Genomic DNA, 19,653 nt, shown 5'->3' with positions numbered 1-19,653 from the left:
TGACCCATGTCAACACCAGCCAATCAGAACGCGTTCTGAGGAAGAGAACAAAATATCTGCTGCTGTACAACAAATCGTTTGAGAAAAAAGTTCCGAAAAGTGGTGAATATCGTAGTGAGTTCCTCAATTTGGTCCTTCTGAATGCTAGAAACGAATCCCTACAGCATATTGACAGTTTCTTTCAATAAATTATGCAAATCCGAAATGAAATAATCGACATTAAAATTCTGTGTGCGGCTATTTCTATAGCCGTTAGGACCGCCCATTAGTGAAAAAGCTACAAACGAAATCACGTAAAAAGAAAACTCTTAACAAAAATTGGATCAGTTTGGATTCTATCGCCACTGCGAGCAGATGTATTGTGTGTCGTTTGCAAAGCTAGTTTCGCTTCCGATTACGTCACAGCTGCCAGTCATTTGCATTGGTGAAAAAACAACGGTGGAGGGCATTACACAAAATCAGCCGTTCTAATGGCTCTAAAAGTTTTCTAAAGAACTATTAGGATTTGTTGTTCGCAAATCGAAGGGAAATATCCTCAGTTTAGTGCTAATCAAAAACAGTTTGGTTAGATTTGTGCACTTTTTGCTGTGTGAAATTAACAGTAATCGAGATGAATGAATTATGCAAGCATTCCACTTCGTCAGTGTGTTTCACATTCGGTTTCAATTGAATTGAATGAAGTTTCACTGCACTGATTGGAATATCTATTTAATACATGTAAAACTTGTTTTAAAATTAACTCTTATATCCTTCTACATACTTACACTAAGTAACTGACATAAATGACGAAATGTAATCTCGTTTACCTGAATGGTTATAACAAAATCAACAGATATGTTATTTAAATCAACTACAGCTTAGTTAAAACAACCAGGGCGGGGAACAACAATTGCAATATTGTAATTTTGTGATCTGTGGTTTTATAAGTGATACACGGATAAGAGATTTTTTTTTACTACAAGAATCACATTCATGTTTCTCTATAAATCAACTTTCATAATTTTTTTCTTTACTAAAATGACTTTTTTATAAGAATCAAAAATATTCAAATAATGAATGATTTTTTCATTTATAACTGAACTTATATTTACACTTAAAAATAACTCCGTTAGACGGTCACATTGGTATAGTTTATAAAAGAACTGACGTCAGCCTCAATAACAGTTATATTAGCATGTACACTACGAAATAAAGCCTGTTTGAACACGATGCGTATTGGATCCAGCCCAAAAATTAGCACCTTCAAAACTGTGCCGACGCATCAAATTTTGCGCGTCCACTACAAAGCACAGTAACACGAACGGACCACCTAGAAGTGCATTTTCGAAATACACATCGCTTCAGCAGGTTTCTTGAAAACATCCGTCAGTTCCATAATTTCCTCCTGAGTCATCACACTTTGCTTGCGCTGCTTGAACAGTTCATTGTAGTTCAGTTCTAGCTGTTCGAACTCATCCAAATCATTCAGTTCCTGATCGGTCAGCAACCCTTCGTGATTCATACCGTCGATGTCGGAACAATCGCACCGAGTCATGATCCGTTGTTTTTCGTCCTCACTCAACACCATTTGATGAATCGATTTCCTGTGGTGGACCATCTGACTGTTCTCCAGGTTGTACGGATCGACTCGATGCGTGAGAATGAAATGACAGTGAAGATCGTCCTCGTTCATGAAGGCTTCGTTGCAAAATCCGCATCGAAAACGTATCGAGTGGTAATGTTTGATCCGGTTGTGAGTCATCAAAATTTCGAACGTGGAATACCGTAACGAGCACAGATCACACACGAACTGAATAGAATCATTGTAAATCTAGATTAATTTAAAAATCGAGAATCAGTTTTCAATGAACCAATACTCTGGAACATTTATTTTCAAATTACCTCAATTTCCGACATTTTTCGTGGTCTAGTTATTTTCAATATGCTGGTAGGAAGTGATAATATCTGCTTGGGATTCAATTCGGAACTGACTACGATTGGCCAAGTGAGTTGATATAAAAGTTCCCGATCGATATGTCGATTCAGCAGATCAATTAGCAATAGTGCGCTAATATGATCATTGTACCGTGAATTATTTTTGGATCAACAACTCAAACATATCCCTTGGTGACTGTGTCAACTTTTGGTTCATGGGCTTGTCATAAGCCTGATGCAATCTTCCACCCCCATTTTTTGTTGTTTACAGGTTTACTAGTTCCCATAGTCCCGGTAAACAGATGGCAATCTATTTCGGTTTTCTCGTTATTTGTTCAATAAATCAGGCCTGTATCAAAGCACCTAGCGAAAAACAAGTCCACTCGGTCCGACAACAGCCGTCAAAGATTCCACGATTACAACTCGATGGGCCGATATCTCGAGCCTCTGTTTTCGCAAAAAATTTGAATGTCGTCAAACGTGCAACTGTGCTAAACGCGCAATAATTTGTTTTTAATCAGTGGAATTTACCACTAAATTCATTTATTTTTTTGCTTGTTACTGCGTAGAACTTGACCTATTTTCAACGTATAATAGTTTATGCGATTTCTTAGAATCCTAACTAGGCAGACAGGACTTCTTAATTAACGATCAACATTATTACAGAACCAAAAACAAATTCAATTGTCTTCTGTTAAATACAAAGTGGTAAACATGTTTCCTTTGAAAATTAAGAGAATTAGTTCTAACAATGACCATACTGAAAACTACTGTACTAAAACTGATGCATCTTCGTACGATCTGTAACTACGAAATAAACGATCTGTAACGACAAATAAACAGCAACAAATCAGCGCTTCCTATGTTTTGAATCAAGAAAACGATGACGTCTTCAAATTATCACCTTAACTAACAGTAGGTATTGAGAAAAAGTTTACGCACTGTCAGCGTCTTCGTGCATACAGGTGTATTTCATTTATAGTAGAATACAAATCGCGGTCAAAAAGCGTGCGAGACTCTTGTACGATCGTGTTTTGACGAAACGTAAGGAATGCGCCTTAATCGATGATTTAAACAGCTACCAACAAATTTGCAAAGAATGGCACGATTGGACAAGCGTTTTGCAGTTATGGTCAGGGTTCACGCGTCACATCCTTGACGATGACAACTCAAGTTCACATCGGAGAATGCCTGAAAAAGCATTGCCGTTATTCCGTGAGCACAGAGACTGAGTCATATTTTGACCCGATTTGGTCAGCTGTCACTACTTCAAAGTGGTTCTGGTATGATATGTGTGGTATCCTGAGTTACTTGTTAGCTATAATGAGTTTGAATATGATGAGGTGAGTGTGTAAGCAACGTATAGTAGTTAAAGTAGATAGCTGCAAAAAGGAGAATATTGAAACATGTTGGTAAGAAGATCTTATTTGAGACCGCTGGATTGACCGGAAATTCGACCCATCAAAAAATACTGGGAAGTTTTAAAGCAACGACTAAGGTCAAAATGAAATAAATGCGCTGATTCAGTGATCGTTTCCACTGTGCGTGCGCTGATGTGCTCCATCAAGAGGAAGGCTAAAGATTTCGTAAGAACTGGAGAAATATAACCATGTAATTCTGTAACATTAATTAAAGTAAACGTAGGTACCGTAAAGCAACCAACAATGGATTTGTTAAACCTATTGAATCACGAGTTACAGGTCTATTCGAGCGCATCAATTTAATTTTAGCAAAAACATCATATTATCAGGACATTCAGCTCTCACATTTCCCGAACAAAATATTGGCAACATCCTTTTTTGCGAACATGGCCCCCTCAGGCGAGTTCGCATCGAATCTCGTATATAGAAGTATTGCGGAGAGGAATGTCAAATTTGTTCGCGCCAAAATAGCAGCACTGCGCTCCTCGTACAAATTGTCATGATATGTTGAATGTGATGCTGTGCGATGAAGTTGCTAAACTGAAGATTGATTTCACTCCAAGCTGACAGGGTCTGATTTTAGTTTACATTAAATTGAAAGTCTTGAAACTTAAAAAAAAAATAACGAAACAACAAAACATGTGACCAAACCAGATATCATCGACTATCGGTTAGTACTGGGAAATTCATGAAAATCATAAATACAAGAACAGAAGATTTCTACGTTAGAAGTGCCCAATTCATGCTGATTACATGTAAATTAAATGTAAAGTCTGTAGAAATCTGGGAAATTTCATCAGTTTAGAGGTATTTATCGCACAGTTCGACTTTATTAAGTCAATCCACTAATAAGTGTGAAACATTTTGAATAATTTTGCTGTTTTGTTAATGTACAATACCGATAGGTTTGTATATAAATTAATTTAAATTATTACGCTCTCTAACTATTCATTTACCTACAACCACGAATGCTATGACACCATTTTGAAATGAATTCGTTTTCATCAGAATATATCTAACCTTAAGATATATTGGCAGTACTTTTGATCGTGTAGTGTAGTACTTCATTGGATTGGATTGTCATAAAATTAAAACTGCTCATCAATCTAACAATACTTTCTCTTCAGAGAGGAAACTGTTTTATCTGTGCAATGAACTATTCTCTCTATGTTTCAATGTTCAATATTCAAGCAATATTTCAAACTCTAAACGCTAGATTTTTCAGAAATATGAGAACTTAAATTACTAAGGCAACTGGATTAACGGTATTAACAATACTTTGGATTGACAATAATTTTGCCTCGTGTAAAGGCCGCTTTGAAAAGTGTTACGCACAGCTCCTTTCCATGGCCATTCCTTGCTAGTAATGGTCACCTGATATAACGTGTGAATCGTACTTTAGTGATTTGTGTTTTCATCACGAAACACCTCTACGGTGAACCTTAAACTAATAGGGTAACGGCTCCCTATTTCATCTGAGCTCCTATTTCCATCTCATCCCTTCACCTCATTACTTTGAACATGAATAATATTTTAAAACCTACCTGAACCAAACTGTGAAATGTTTTAAAACGATTACAAAAGCTATTGTCACACTTTCCTATTGAAAGAAATGGTTTTAAGTTCTTCGGTTACCGTTTTTTTTCATTTAAAATAAACTCACTTTTCAATTTAGGACACATTTTCGTCTCAAGATTTACAGTTCGTCATGTTTCTGAATATCTACTAATTGATTCGTCTCAAAACATGATCACTTTTTCGCACAATTACACTACCATTGAATGCTGGATGTCTTCATAATTAGTAATGTTCACTTGCTACTTGTTTAATTAACGATTTAATACTTCAAAAACTACCCGACAAACAATAAAAGTCTTTAAAAATATGAGATGAAAGTTTTTCACTTAGTTCACTTGATTGCGCTTTGTTTTCATCTCATTTGGTTTCGCAAAGTTGCCAAGTTATCTCATAATGTTACAAAACAAAAATTGTTTTTCTTCTTCAAAATCTTCAAAATCTCATCAAAAAGCATGTTTTTTGGTATCCGTGACATTAGTTTAATTATATTATTGATATTAATATTTCAATAAAACTGTGTTGGCTTCGAATATTACCAGGAAGAGCATGTTAAATACTAATGAAATAACCATTGTGGCAAATCTAGTAGCACTGGTTTCATTCCGCTATACGTCAACATAACGCTGTGAAGTGTGTGTGTTTCAATGGCTGTGCACAGAGATGCCAGATATTTTTATAGAAAATATGTATTACGTTGCATAGAAACTCTATATCTGGTCTATCTGTTTTCACTAATAAAATGATGTTAAATCTGTTTTCACTAATAAAATCTGTTAACATCATTTTATTAGTGAAAACAGATAGACCAGATATAGACTTTCTATGCAACGTAATACATATTCTATGAAAATATCTGGCTTCAAATAGTTCAAATTGGTTCCAAATTTTTATATAAATATTTGTCAGTGTTCATAATCAATTATCTACATAAAAGATTTCCACTTTAACGTGTGATTTGTCCGTTGATTAATAAACTTTTAAAGAATCACCGCAATCAAATACTAATAGATACTCAGAGAGAAGAGTCTAATTTTTTACTTCTTTCTTTCTATGAACCTGTACAAATCTGTATTAAATTTAGGAAATCTTTACAAAATCGGTACTTTGATTTAAACCAGTATGCGAACGCAAAAATCTATACAATACATATAAATCTGTATAAATGGCATCTCTGGCTCTACACTTTGTTTTAAGAAGGGCTAATGAATAAATAGTAACAATCACAGTTTTGTTTTTAGTTAAAGTTCACCAATTTAACTTTTCAGTAAAATTTTAAATTTAAAGCGAAAGGTAACGGAAACGACTGAAAAATTTTTAAACGTTTAAAAGATTTCAAACTGGTTCTAAACATTCAATTCAATGAAACATTAATAATATAAATCTACACTTTGTCATTTCCAGAATTTTTTTCATGTATAGTTCTGAAGAGAATGTTAACTTCATGGTTGTCAAAATTTCTCATCTAATACAACTGACGATATTCAGCACTTCCTCAAAAAAATAAGAAGAAATAATGTTGGTAATGATGGAAAATCCGGAATTCCATCATTACTCGTGTCATTGCTGAACTCGCAGACCTTACACGGTTTTTTAAAAGTGTCATTACTTTTTAGTAATGACACTTTTAATGATCGTGTAAGGGCCGCTAATTGGTTTTACATTTTCAGCGTCTTCGTTTTATTTTTTCCATAAGTTTATATGATGAGCAATATGTTATTGCCCCTCATATATACTTATTATGGGAAATGTTATTATCAATAACATTACATGTTCACTACCAAACATACCCATATTTCAATCTCATTTAACTCGTCTCAAGATTCGTGTTTTCGTATGTACATGAAATCGACCGAAAAATAAGAACGAAGGAAGAGCGAAATAAGCAAGACACGTACGGCGAGAGAATCAACGTTGCCAGGTATACCGATTTATCGGTATTTATACAGTTATTTGACCTCTATACCGCAATACAGATATGTACTCCCAAAATACCGATAATTCACGGATCGTACAGATAAATTTCGTTGATAGCATGGATAGACAGGAGAGAAGGTTGCTACGAGACCTTTTTTGCTCATTAAAATGAGCTTTGGCGACATTACCGATATGGTACAGATAGATTTTTGTGCCGAATACAGATTTTTGGAAAAATGACCTGACAACGCTGGAGAGAATGTCGAAATTTTGCCCTGGCAATTTTGATAGTAGCCTGCATGCAGCCAGGTTTCTGTCGGTTGCCCGAATTCCTCACGAGTGGGACAATGTGAGTATTATTTAATTTTACTGACGATATATTGCGCATTTCACACCAAATTGAACTGCATAGTAGTAAAGTGTGATAATAAATGCAACTGTTTTGAATTGGTTGAACTCTGATGTCTATAAATGATAACGCAATCAAATGGTTCTGACTTTTCTTTGCTTCTTTTCTGCTTGTTGTAAAATTCGTAAGCAAGATTACCAGTTCTGCAGTTTCGTTGATATTATTGACTTTTTTCTGGCAGCCATGATTGCGCAAAAAAGTGTGATTAATAGCGTTTTCGTTTTTAATTTGCACTACACCGGTGCAGTGCTACACTGAGGCATAAATAAACGAACAAAAATGACGAAAACCTAAACTGTAACCATTGACTACAATAAACGATTCCATTGCACAGAGCTACACCAAACTTTTGATGAGTGTTACACCAGAGGTATTGGTGCAGAAAAAGTGTAGTACTGGTGTAGTGCAATTGGCAAAAACGAACGGTTTCAGTGCAACCTTACCTACACCGTTGTAGTGCAATTTAAAACCGAAAACGACATAAAAAACCGTGTCAAAAGTTCAGTCTTGGAAGCAATCTGTAAAATAAACCTTACGAATTATTTCCGTGCAAGCCGAAACAAAGTTACCGCTACTCACTACTAGATGTCACTAAATGACATTTCTTTACCTCTAGCGGCAGAGATGCCATTTTTGCAAACTATACAATTTGTTAAATTTACATATCATAGTATGGAATTTTATATTATCATTTACGGGAATGATAAATTTTGCTAACATTAAAATAAATTTATTTTCGATTTTTGTTATTGTTCCGTTAACTGCAAATGCGCGTTCAATCAAATTCATCGCATATGAACATAAAAATTTTAAAGAATTATTTCATATAAATTTTTCAGATGTATGAATTTGTGAGACATCCCTACCGTTTACTACATGTCAGGTTGTTTTTATTGACTAAACGGTGACATAACCCCGGCACGAGATTTCCTCGATTTCGAAGGATTGAAGTTTAGTTTTAGTGTGAAAAGTGGATTCCGGTTCCTTGAATAATATGAATAACTTGCCAAAATGCATGCGCCGAGTAGGCCTTCGGCCAATGTTTCAACATTTTTCCCGCACTTGTCGGTTTTCCAGTGGCACTAGCAGCACATCGTCCACCGTATCAGAACAGGAGAAAATCGTAATTCCACATCGCATCGAACGCGGTCCAACCGATATTCTTAATGCGCTTTCGAGTACGGTAGGCTTCGATCCGACGGCTGCCCATTACAAGTATCACGATGATCCTTTTTTGTTACCGATGACAAACGCAAACAAGAAAACATTCGCCATGGCACAAGAAGCTGGCCGGAAAGCAGCTCACTGGATTCGACAGGAGAATGCAAAACTGTTTCAGGTATATAAAAATTTATTTTATGCTTTCGACTCCCTGCACCACTAATTTTTTCCAGCACAAAGAAGCAGATCCACCAGTTCAGGCATTTTTCCCTACAATGATTTACAGTGAAGAAAGTAAGGTTGAAGAAACTGACCTCCAGAAATTGATCGATAATGTGGAGGTTACCGATGCTGTTCTGGTGTACAATCTCCTGAAAAAGAATAAAGTTGAGATCAGTCGGGATGTAAAGCAATCATTGCTGGAACTGCTTTGTTTCACCAATCAGGAAGAAACGCTTTCCGAAGACTACATTGAAGAGCGTTGGTTTCGACAGGAAGCTAATTCAAAAGGACGGCAGAAAAAGTCCTGGAAAGACTTCGAACTAGCGGAGCAGATTTTCCATGAAATAGAAGAGAAACAACCGGTGCATTATTGTGCCCTCATTCGTGGAATGGCAAAATACATACAGGTGGAAAAAGCATGGGCGTTGTATCAGGAGACGGTGGACAAAAACATACTGCTGGATACGAACACATTCAACAGCTTACTTCAAATTACCTCCTATTTGAAAGACACATATGACACGAGATGGGAATTGGTGTGCGAACTCTTGACAACCATGAAAAACCAAAGCTTGAAACCGAACATCGGTACCCTGAATGCAGTTTTACAAACCATCACCACTATTGGAGGCCATAACCAGCCGAGAAACTATGCCTTGAAAACACTGTCTGAATTCAGAAAGTTAGGAATTGAACCTTCACTAGCTAGCTGGTACTACATTCTGTCAATTTTCTGTCGGGAACGGGGGCCCACAAGCCACGTTTTACATGATATTATGAATCAAATCGAAAACAAAGAGTTCTCCATTGTGGATCCAAAAGATACCCTCTTCTTCGTTAACGCCATGGATATTTGTCGGAACCATTTGCACGATAAGGATTTAGCTAAGAGGGTTAACAATCTATTGCATTATAAGGATAACTACAATCTAATTGGAGATTCGTACAAAGAGACAATCTACTATCGTCATTATTTCAGTTTGTTGTGTAGTGCCGAGCCATTGGAGACGTTCTTGGAAACGTACAATTTGCTGGTACCGAACGTCTACATCCCGGAACCATTCGTAATGGAAACCATACTGAAGTCTATTGATGTAAATTGTGCAATCGAACACTTGCCTCAGATGTGGTCCCATATGATACAGTTTGAATTGATTAACCGGGAGAATCTTCTGTTTCTGGTACTTCAGATCATGTTGGCGAATCCTCCGACGAGCTCAGAACTGGTAGACCGATTTACGACCATCGCATGGGATATGTACACCCGATTGGAGGAGCTGATAACCGTAGGAAATCGAACACAGCAGAATGCTTTCTCGGGCGTTATGCTGGGAGACATTTTAACAATCTGCTGTCGTGGAAAGGATTTAGAAAAATCACAAAAGCTGTTCGAGAAAATCAACAATCAACAGAACACTATCGTGGGAGACCCTAAACTGGAAGCACTACAAGCCTTTATTCATTTGTGCATCGAAGAACGGAAGCCTAGTTTGGCGATCAGTTGCCTGCAATACTGTGCGGAAAGTGGACATCCCGAGACTGCCGAACTGGGCAAGCATATCTACAGTTCGTTAACGCTGGATGAGGCTCTCGTTGGGAAGCTGGAACGCGTCGTTGGCCCTGACATTCTGAAAAACAGTAAGTCAGGCGAACAGAAAAAGGATTGAATGTCATGCTGGGAAATTGTCATTCGATAGAATATAGAGCAAAGTATTGTGTTTATTACGATTCGATTATGGAGCTTTCATTTTTTTAGAAAGAAATAAAAATTATAGTCTGGTCGTTCATCGGTTCAATACATTCTACAAGATTTTGAGTACGATTTTTTCAGAATATATATATGCACTAAGAAACTGTTTAAAATTTTTGAACAGATGTTCATTATTTGGTTTTCAAGAACTGAAATTAAGCACATTGTTTGTAATTTGGTTGATTGATTATTACCATGCGCAAATCTGGCCGGCATTTCTTGTTGCCGAGTTTCTTATTGCCGGAAAACGTGCAAAAGTGAGGTTGTTTGGACCCGAACATAGTTGCGAATTACTCCACCAGGGTCACTGAAATGACTATAAAGTATGATTTTGTGCGCTTTCTTCGTTTTATTCATCAATTCCTCTTAGTTTTCACGCAATTTTCGGCAGGTAAAACGTGCCAAAAATTTCTCCGTTTACGGACAGTCCGGCTTTAACATCCCTTTCTCGCTGATTGTCAGTCATTAGTTTTTTTAGAAACTTTATTAATTTGAAAATGAAAACTTGCACAGCATTTGTGTCATGCTTCAAGACTTCTCAAATTTTTAATCGTGTCTGATTCTTTATAATATATTACAAATGGATGAATTGTTACTTGATCATTGTTCCAATGATAACTGAACAGCATCTTGAAGAACGAATGGATAACTCGCAAAAAATCACAAATTACAACTACTTCTCCTTCAGTTAATCAAGATTTTGTGTCATTTAAAAATTAAGATTGTTTTTTATATAGTCATGAGTTACAAATTATTCTAGTTTTTCTGTTAAACATGCTACTAAATTATCAACTGGTTTTGTTGACATTTATAGATTGCATCTATCAGTAGAAATTCATTGTTCAAAAGAGCTTTCCTCTAGAGTTGAAAAGGTGGGGCATTTCTTGCATTCGCGGAGATAACAATCCTTTGTTCTTACCGGTAAATTACACAGTAATTTTTCCAATTGCGCTTCACAATCGATTTGAAAGGAATATATTTTGAAGCTGTGAAGTGTTTAGTCAACATTTTCATGAATTGTACAAACACTTACATTATGACAACCTGAAGTATTGAGAAGTTTACAATGGTTTGGTCTTACCGCAGCAAATATACTGAATAAATTTTGGTGTTTACTGACCTGTTCGAATCGTTGAAAAGTATCTCTAAGACTTAAAAGCAAAAGCCGTTTCTGAACTGGTTAACTATTAGTTCTGATAGAAACGTTATCTCGTTGTCCTGGCATAGTTCTACTAATATCATCGTCGTTGAAGAACTGCAGTACTTCAGGTTCTATATCGGGATCCAATGGACGGACACATTTTTTGTTAGTTGGGTAAAATAGAGAGAATCCGTATTCGATCATCTCTTGAGCAATCTGGTTCGGTAAATTTTGCCTTTCATTTACCAATGATTTCGTCGAGCCTTAGCTTTCACTGTCTGAAATTCTTCAGATTCATTTTGTGGTCGATGGTCGAATAGTTGTTTCTTGATCGATTCTGGAATACTTTTCTTGACGTCAGTTGTCCCGGGTTGGTGGTTCAATGCATAGGACGCTGGTCTTACAAACCAGATGTCGTATGTTCAAGCCCGACCTGGAAGGATTCGTAGTGTCAGTAGAATCGTAGCACCAGCCATGCACTGGTTCTGTACACTCCGAATCGGCTGCGAAGTCTGTTGAAATAGAAGGTCGAATTCCACTACAGGAATGTAATACCAAGGCTTTGCTTTGTTGTCAGGTCAGTGGTTTTTAACTGCTATATGAAATACATTAACTCCAGAAATAACTTTATTAAATACCTCAATATCTTGATTCCTCAAATAATCCGCTAGATCCGCGTGTTGGTAGGATGCTGAGACGAGTGAAGCTGCTGATGGTATTTCTTCTAAATTATATCTCGATGTTGCTGGCGAAGCTGTCGTATAACCTATAGCATCGCGTTGTCACTGGAAGCTAGTTGCTGTACACTTTCAACAGAAATAGGTCGATATGAATATAATCGACATGGGTCGCAAATATGCATTGTAATATTCACTGTAATTGCGCACTGCTTGAAAGCAAAGTGTTCAATAATCAGAAATCGCTATTCTGTGGCGAAACAAGTCTGTTAGCTACAGGTAGAAATCTAAGAGTGATCTGCAGTCGTCTACAAAGAAGTTTAAATATTTTCAGTGATTATCTGTCAAAATGGAAAATTAAACCAAATGCAGCAAAAACGCAATTAATTATCGTTCCTCACAAACCACGAGCTTCTTTTCTTAAACCAAACAATAATCACATTCTCAAATTGAATGGTTTGGAATTAACATGGTCTGATCAAGCTAAATACTTAGGTTTAACGTATGACAAACAACTCACTTTCAAGGATCACATTGAAGGAATCCAGGCAAAGTGTAATAAATATATTAAATGTTTATATCCTCTTATAAAAAGAAATTCTAAGCTCTGTCTAAAAAACAAATTGTTAATTTATAAACAAATTTTCAGACCAGCCATGCTTTATGCAGTACCAATTTGGTCGAGTTGTTGTTCCACCAGGAAGAAAACGCTTCAAAGGATTCAGAATAAAATTCTGAAAATGATTTTGAAGCGTCCTCCCTTGTTTAGTACAAATGAGTTACACAGACTCACAAATATAGAACCATTAGATGTAATGTCACATAATATTATAAGCAAATTCCGACAAAAATCGATGCAATCTTTAATTGAATCGATTCGCTCTCTGTATTAGTTAGTAAGTTAGTATATAAGTTCCTTTTCCCCATTACACAATACAAGTAGGTTTAGAATTTTCCCTACACAAAAATCTCAGAATTGCGGAAGCAAATGATGTCCTCATGGTAATAACCAAATCATATATATAATAGGGCTGAAAAGTCACCACTTGTGGCTGAACACCCAATTTTAATCTTAATAATTTAATTTTAACTCATATTCCAATAAATAGTTATTAAAAAAAGTGTTCAATTATACTATCTTCTACTTTATGACGCTTAGACGAACAAGATTTTCCATTATCACGAAAAGGTCTCCAGCGATTTTATTTTTCCAGCATTTTTTTCAAAAATGTGCTTCTATCGTTGGGTATAGGTAATCTTTTATATCACAGGTAAATTTTTAATTCTAATTGTAGATATTTTTCCAATATGTCGGTTACTCACTTGTTGAACCTGTGATTTTTATAAACCAGCGATTTTTTTTCGATTTTGAAAATGTCTGGAACAGCTGCTCGCATCGTCGTCAAATTTCATGAGAATTATAAAAATATTAAATTTAACGATGGAGAACCCAGACTAATTTAATAACCTGTTTTAATCCATCTAGTGGTGTAATGATGCCTTTCTCATATTACTAATATTTTCAAAAATATCATCAGAAGATTTTGTGAAGAAATTTTTTTTCAATCTTGAATAAAATAAGAAACTTTCTTTGGGTATAAACTAACCTTTTCAAATTGTAAACAGTTATGTCAAGTTGATAGATATTTTTCTTTATTTTGCATCGTCGCACTAAATGATTAAACACACTTTACCCTATAGTTCTGAAACCGAAAATCGAACCCGGATGAAATTAAACAGCAACCTATACGACTGTAGGAAGTTTAAGTTTTATAAGTTTTATTTATACCCGGTTTTAACCTAATTATGGTCTAACTGTAGGAACTTTTATTTGAGCCTGTTTGTGAAAATTGATCAAATCATCTCTGTGAAAATTGAGTGTCTCGTATTAAACTTTTTGACTTGGAACCAGTATAACCAAAGTTCGTTTAGTAAGTAACTAATATAGCCTAAAATTGAATCAGTTTTAAGCCAAATCGGGAAGAATTTTACCCTTCGTCGCTCTAAATGACGGTGTGAAATTCCCACACCTACACTGCCCATACTCGCATATCAGTCCCATACCGATTTTCGTCAATATTGAGTTAGCTTGAGGAATGCAAACTATCCTCAATATACTCTCAGAAATTGGAATCAAAGTTGAGGGTTTGTTCAGTAAAAAGTGAAAAAAATATCAACTCATGTCTGTCCCATATGTGAAGTACCCGCATATCAGTCCCATGTAATGTAAATTTCAACAATTTCATTTGTTGCAATATTGGAATAGCAAAGGTGTGTTACCGATGTTTCATGAAATAATACCATGATTTAGCATTAGGCAGCACTATAAATCAAAAAATTCTAAAATAAAATTTTAATCGTCTTTTTCTCGACATGCCGATTTTCCATATGGGACTGATATGCAAGTATGGGCAGTACAGGACTACGAGATTTTTTTTATGTGTGACATTGTTTGACACATACTCACACACACACATACATTGCTCAGCTCGATGAACTGTGTCGAATTATATAGAACACTTAGCCTTTTGGGTCAATTTTTCAAATGATTGTATAAACTTTCTTTATGAGAAAGGCAATAAGTGCACTTTAGTTGAAAAGCATCTTTATCATGATTTTGTAATAACACTAACAAGTAGGTACAAAATGAATAAAAGGATTAGAAATTTACATATTTTTCACCTGAAAAATATAAATTTTAAAGTGGCAACCCTGCACGCTATACAAAATTGAACAAAGCACGCTGTGAATGGAGCAAAGCCGCACGTACCGTCGCGTACCAGTTTTGCATCGTCATTTTTTTCGATTATAGAGGTTTTAACATTGTTGTCATTCACCTCTTCGGGCCAGAAAACTTATCTGACCCTATGTGCGGGGTTGGGAATCGAACCCAGGTGGGCAGCGTGAAAGGCATCGACTTACCCATCCCACTATACCCGTTCCCCGTTCATTTTGAATTTGAATGTTTTGACACTCATCGCCCTATAGTTTTGGAACCGGAAGTCGGATCAGGATGAAATTGCACAGTATATAGTGAGAGCTTTAATTTGAATCATGAATCGTGAAAAACGGCTTAACCGTTGCTGAGAAATCGACGGGAGTTCTTTTTGGAGATTTTCTTCACTATTACCGGTGCTTTCGAAAGCGGAAACCGGAGACTAGTAGTCCCAAAGTAGTTTTATATAATCACTAACTAATAATATCCGCCAACTAGATCAATTTAGCAGTAAGTTTTATAAAAGTGTGCACCTCGTTTCGCCATCGCTTGTGAAAAAATACTCATGAAATTGAAAATTTTCACCAATCGCACTGTAATACCGGAAGTCGGATCTGGATCAACTTTTCGGGGACTTTTAAAAGAATTTCAAGATCTTTTATTTGCTTCTTAGTTTGTGAAAATTGATCAAGAAGTTTCCGACAAAATTGATTGCATATTTTTTTTATAAATTTTCACATATTTCCTTGTAATTCCGGAACCGGAAGTTGGATCCATATGAAACTTAGGAACTTAGTATGGAACCTCAAGACCTTTCATTTAAATCCAAGTCCGTGAAAATCGGTTAAGCCATCTCTGAGAAAATTGAGTGACATTATTTGTCACACACATACATACATACACACATATACACACACAGACATTTTGTGATCTTGACGAACTAAGTCGAATGGTATATGACACTCGGCTCTCCGGGCATCGGTTCAAAAGTCGGTTTTCACAGTGATTGCATAGGCTTTCTTTATGAGAAAGGCAAAAAGGGTGTATTCTCATGAAATATCCATTTGCTCGATTAATTTCTTCATATATCTCGAAAATGACTGCATTTAGACATCCTATGAGCTTCTTCATTGGAGAATAATATTTTATTGCTCAGATACATTTATTCCTATATTGTTTTTCCTCTGGAAACTTTGTTATTTATCATCTCTTCAACTTTCTAAAGCACTCATTAGTTTCCTTTTAACTTGACATTTTATGTAATATAAAATTTAAAAATATCGTACGGTAAAATAGCTGAAAATTTAAATAAAAATACATTTTATTTTTGATTTCTCGAAAATTCGGAAATTTTTTTTTCAGAAAATATATTTTTTTTAGAAAGTTCAATTGATTACCTACAACCTCTCCTTAGCAATATTTTTTGTAGAAGCTCTTGATCTCTAGTTATAATTGTTTATAAAAAATGTAGCTAAAAACCCTTTTCATAAATTAGTCTTGAGTGAAAAATATCTCTAGATGAGTAAAAAACACTTCATTTGATATAACGAACAGACATGCAATGTTTCATGCAAATCGAAGGGGGTCAGCCGATTCCGCATGGAATTGCTCTTGTTTAAACAGGCAAATCGGATAGTATATTTTTAAATCTGATTGATGGTATGATATGATTGTTTTAAACCATGTTTCAACATCAACAATGATCTCTGTTCGATGAGAATTAAAATTTTGGTCTTGGCAATCGAAAAAAATAATTGTTCCAGTTGATTTTATTGTTGAAACAAATCACCTATTTATTGCATAATGATAATATCTATATTGATTCAATTCTGCTTTATCTTTATGTCAAGGAAAAATTTAATTTATTTTATCTGTGGTCTTTTCTCTGAAACGATACAAGAAAGTTTATTGTTCAAATTTCAAGTTTAATTTCTCGTGGTTCAGAGCAGTTTTTTAAACCGTGAATGAACAGAAAAGTTTGTACGTGTTTCGAAAACAGAAATTTTCTCTACTTATTTCATTTTCTTGGGGCTTTTCTAGAATACAAGCGTAAGTATTGATAATTAATAATATTAGAAACTGCAAAACATTCCGTATCACGTTTTCTTCACAGCAAATATTTGATGCAGGTTATGTCTGTTTTCACCGGACTGAAAGGGTACAGAATCAATACTGATACAATAAAAAGTAATGTACCAGGGCTTGATCGGAATTGCGAAAAAAATTTAAACCTTGTAAAATATACCAAAAGCAACCCTTCGAATCATTTGGAAAGAAATACTAATCATTCTAAGTCAATATCTTATCATTTATTTCTACTACAAAGTTTATAAATTCAAAGCACTACAAAATTTCTTTATCTTAAGTTAGTTCATTTTGAACTGATTTTTCAAGTTGAATTTACTATGAAATTGTTTGTCAAGAAATTGACATGAACGCACAAGTAAAATATTTGTGAGCAAAATCAAAAATATCTACTTTTGTAATTTAAAGCAACAATATTTGCTATATTTAATTAAATTTCAATTCAGTCACGTCTTCTGTTCTTTATTTAAATAAAATAAATCATGGCGTGAAACCCAATTTTTTTACATTTACAATTTTTTTCTCTGTCAAGTACTAAAACTCAAGATGGAATAGTCTATGATTTTTCATATACCATTCAAATTGGACCCCTCAATGCTATCGGTTCATCGTCAGTTGCAGTTTAATTATTATTAGAAACAAAACAAAATGCGTCGTAACTATGACAATGTAAAATTAATGTTCATGTAAAATTAATCTTAAGTTGCAATATGCGTAAGAAATCGCGGTATTTTGCTGCATATCGAGTGGATCTTGAAACAGGAAAGCAAGAATGAATTAGAATTATTACTAAGAATCTGTATAATTTGTTATATTCTTATCTGACAAGGCATTAAAGTAAATGGAAGTAACAAAATATTGTTGCGATATGTTAACGTATGTTTACTTCCTTCCAAACTTGTATTGTTGCTATGGAATTTTACCGTTCTTTTCCAATGTTTATCGACGCTTATTAACGAAGGGTCAACAACATTGCATTATTACTAAGTTCACTGGTTCACGATTACAGATCTAACATTTTTGATGGACTGTATGGGAGATTGTAGTCTTGAGTTTATCTTTGGTAGTATTTCTTCTTTGGAGCCTTTCGTCGTCATGTATTTTGTCTTCTCAACTTATCTCTAAGAATGCTTTAGTTATTCCAATTAATGATCATGTAAGGGTAGTAATGACGAAATACAAAGGAGCAATGTCACTACCTAGTAATCACATTACCGAACTCGTGTAATGGCTTTCAAATCGTTCGCAGGCCACTTGAATTTATTGTTCTATTTCTTTAGAAATCCTTTTAAAAATCGAGCAACAACAATTTATCCTTTTCAAGTACTTGACTGGTGGTTTTCTAAGCCCACCAACACTCAACTCAAAACAGGTGCACCGGCTGCGAGCCAGGCAGACTTCGGTTTTGGATGGGCTTCGGCGTCTTGTCGGCTTATTGTTTTGGGAGAACAAAGAGCATGGGGCGTTTCGGGATGGGCGCATGCGGAAAGGATTAGACTAAGTGCTCAAAACATTTGCCACAGAAAAGGGGGTTTTCCCCGCTCGAGTTTCATTCATAAGTTTTCGATCGCCTATAGAAGAACTGCGAGGGATTTTCTGTCGCCGGTAGCAGTGCTGTTCGAGTTAAGCGACTGTTTTTTGGCGCTGGATGGGTAAACCCGCCTGTGATTGTTTCGTTCCGCCGGGAAAACAGTTCACTTCCTGGACTTTGTGATTTGCTTGGAATGTTGTGTTTTCATTGCATTGCCCGGAAGTAAGCCTGGTCGGTTATGCTTTGTACAATATCAGCAAAAATAATTCGGTTTGTTTCGGAATGGCGCCTATTTGAATACAAATCTCTAAACTATATGGCTATTGAACCCATATACTCTACGACAGGGCACTATTTTCCCCTATATCTTCTACACTAATATCTATACTAAAATAAATTCTTATTCTTGTTGAAAACTTGAATGGTTAGGATGGTGATAAATGGATAAAAAGTTGCTTGAACACATGGGGCACGAAAGCTTGTTATTCATTTCGGCATATTTGATCAATGAGTACAATTATCAATAGATAGTTTCAGTTGAATCTCATTCTAATATCTTTTGTAATTGTAATTAATTGTAAGTTTATCTAGCAACCCAAGAGAAAAGATTTGAAGCGAAATCCGCAATACGACGAACGGGTACTTTCGAACGAATACGAATAAGCCATTCTTGTTTTCACTCGAATGAATTCGAACGCGACTCGTTTGCCACAAAATATTCAAATATCAGTAAACTTTTTAAAATAAATGCTAAGCCTTGATGTAATCAGTCCAATTCATGTGATTAACCATATGCGAAACGCTAGTATGTATGCCATTTTAGTTTCAAACGAAACGTGTATTCGAACATCATTCGTACGAACGAAATGTCCCATTCCCGTTTACGGACGAATAGACGAAATGCCATTGTTTCGATTCGTCAGTTTAATGTTGCGAATCAACCGTTCGAACACATTGAAAAAAGTTTAATCGATCTCTAACAAAATTTAATTAATTTTTGATCAAATCATAAATTTGTGTTTTGCATAAATCATTTAGAAAGCAAAGCAGTATAGTAAAATGCTGTTTTTTTTTCTGGGGAGCCTTTGAATATATGCGAGGTTCAAAGTTTTTACGCATCAATTTTGCATCTAT

At 35.4% G+C, this 19,653-nt stretch overlaps 2 protein-coding genes across 3 annotated transcripts; one reads left to right on the top strand and one right to left on the bottom strand.

The window, feature by feature from the left end:
• Nucleotides 1-1,059: 1,059 nt before the first annotated feature.
• LOC131427588 (uncharacterized) lies at nucleotides 1,060-1,961 on the bottom strand. Of its 2 annotated transcripts, none has more exons than XM_058590926.1 (2): nucleotides 1,882-1,961; nucleotides 1,060-1,789 (listed from the first exon to the last, which is right to left on the bottom strand). In XM_058590926.1, exons 1-2 carry the CDS (start codon nucleotides 1,894-1,896, stop codon nucleotides 1,310-1,312), a joined length of 495 nt encoding a protein of 164 aa, XP_058446909.1. In that variant the 5' UTR covers nucleotides 1,897-1,961; the 3' UTR covers nucleotides 1,060-1,309. The 2 variants fall into 2 exon arrangements, with proteins under 2 accessions (XP_058446909.1, XP_058446908.1); XM_058590925.1 differs by having other exon boundaries at nucleotides 1,061-1,810.
• Nucleotides 1,962-8,124: 6,163 nt separating this feature from the next.
• Nucleotides 8,125-10,355, top strand: LOC131431199 (small ribosomal subunit protein mS39). The gene is made up of 2 exons (XM_058596778.1): nucleotides 8,125-8,575; nucleotides 8,631-10,355. Exons 1-2 carry the CDS (start codon nucleotides 8,231-8,233, stop codon nucleotides 10,284-10,286), a joined length of 2,001 nt encoding a protein of 666 aa, XP_058452761.1. The 5' UTR covers nucleotides 8,125-8,230; the 3' UTR covers nucleotides 10,287-10,355.
• Nucleotides 10,356-19,653: the final 9,298 nt, after the last annotated feature.

This window comes from Malaya genurostris, chromosome 2 (assembly GCF_030247185.1).
Source record: "Malaya genurostris strain Urasoe2022 chromosome 2, Malgen_1.1, whole genome shotgun sequence".
Lineage (NCBI taxonomy): Eukaryota > Metazoa > Arthropoda > Insecta > Diptera > Culicidae > Malaya > Malaya genurostris.
The sequence above is the reverse complement of the archived record's forward strand: the minus strand, read 5'-3'. Positions and strand labels throughout refer to the sequence as shown.

What these genes read in the sequence shown, in the direction of transcription:
- LOC131431199 (XM_058596778.1), top strand. Translation starts at nt 8,231, where the DNA reads ATGAATAACTTGCCAAAATGCATGCGCCGAGTAGGCCTTCGGCCAATG. An exon ending in AGAATGCAAAACTGTTTCAG is followed by an intron (nt 8,576 to 8,630) that starts GTATATAAAAAT and finishes AATTTTTTCCAG; the next exon opens with CACAAAGAAGCAGATCCACC.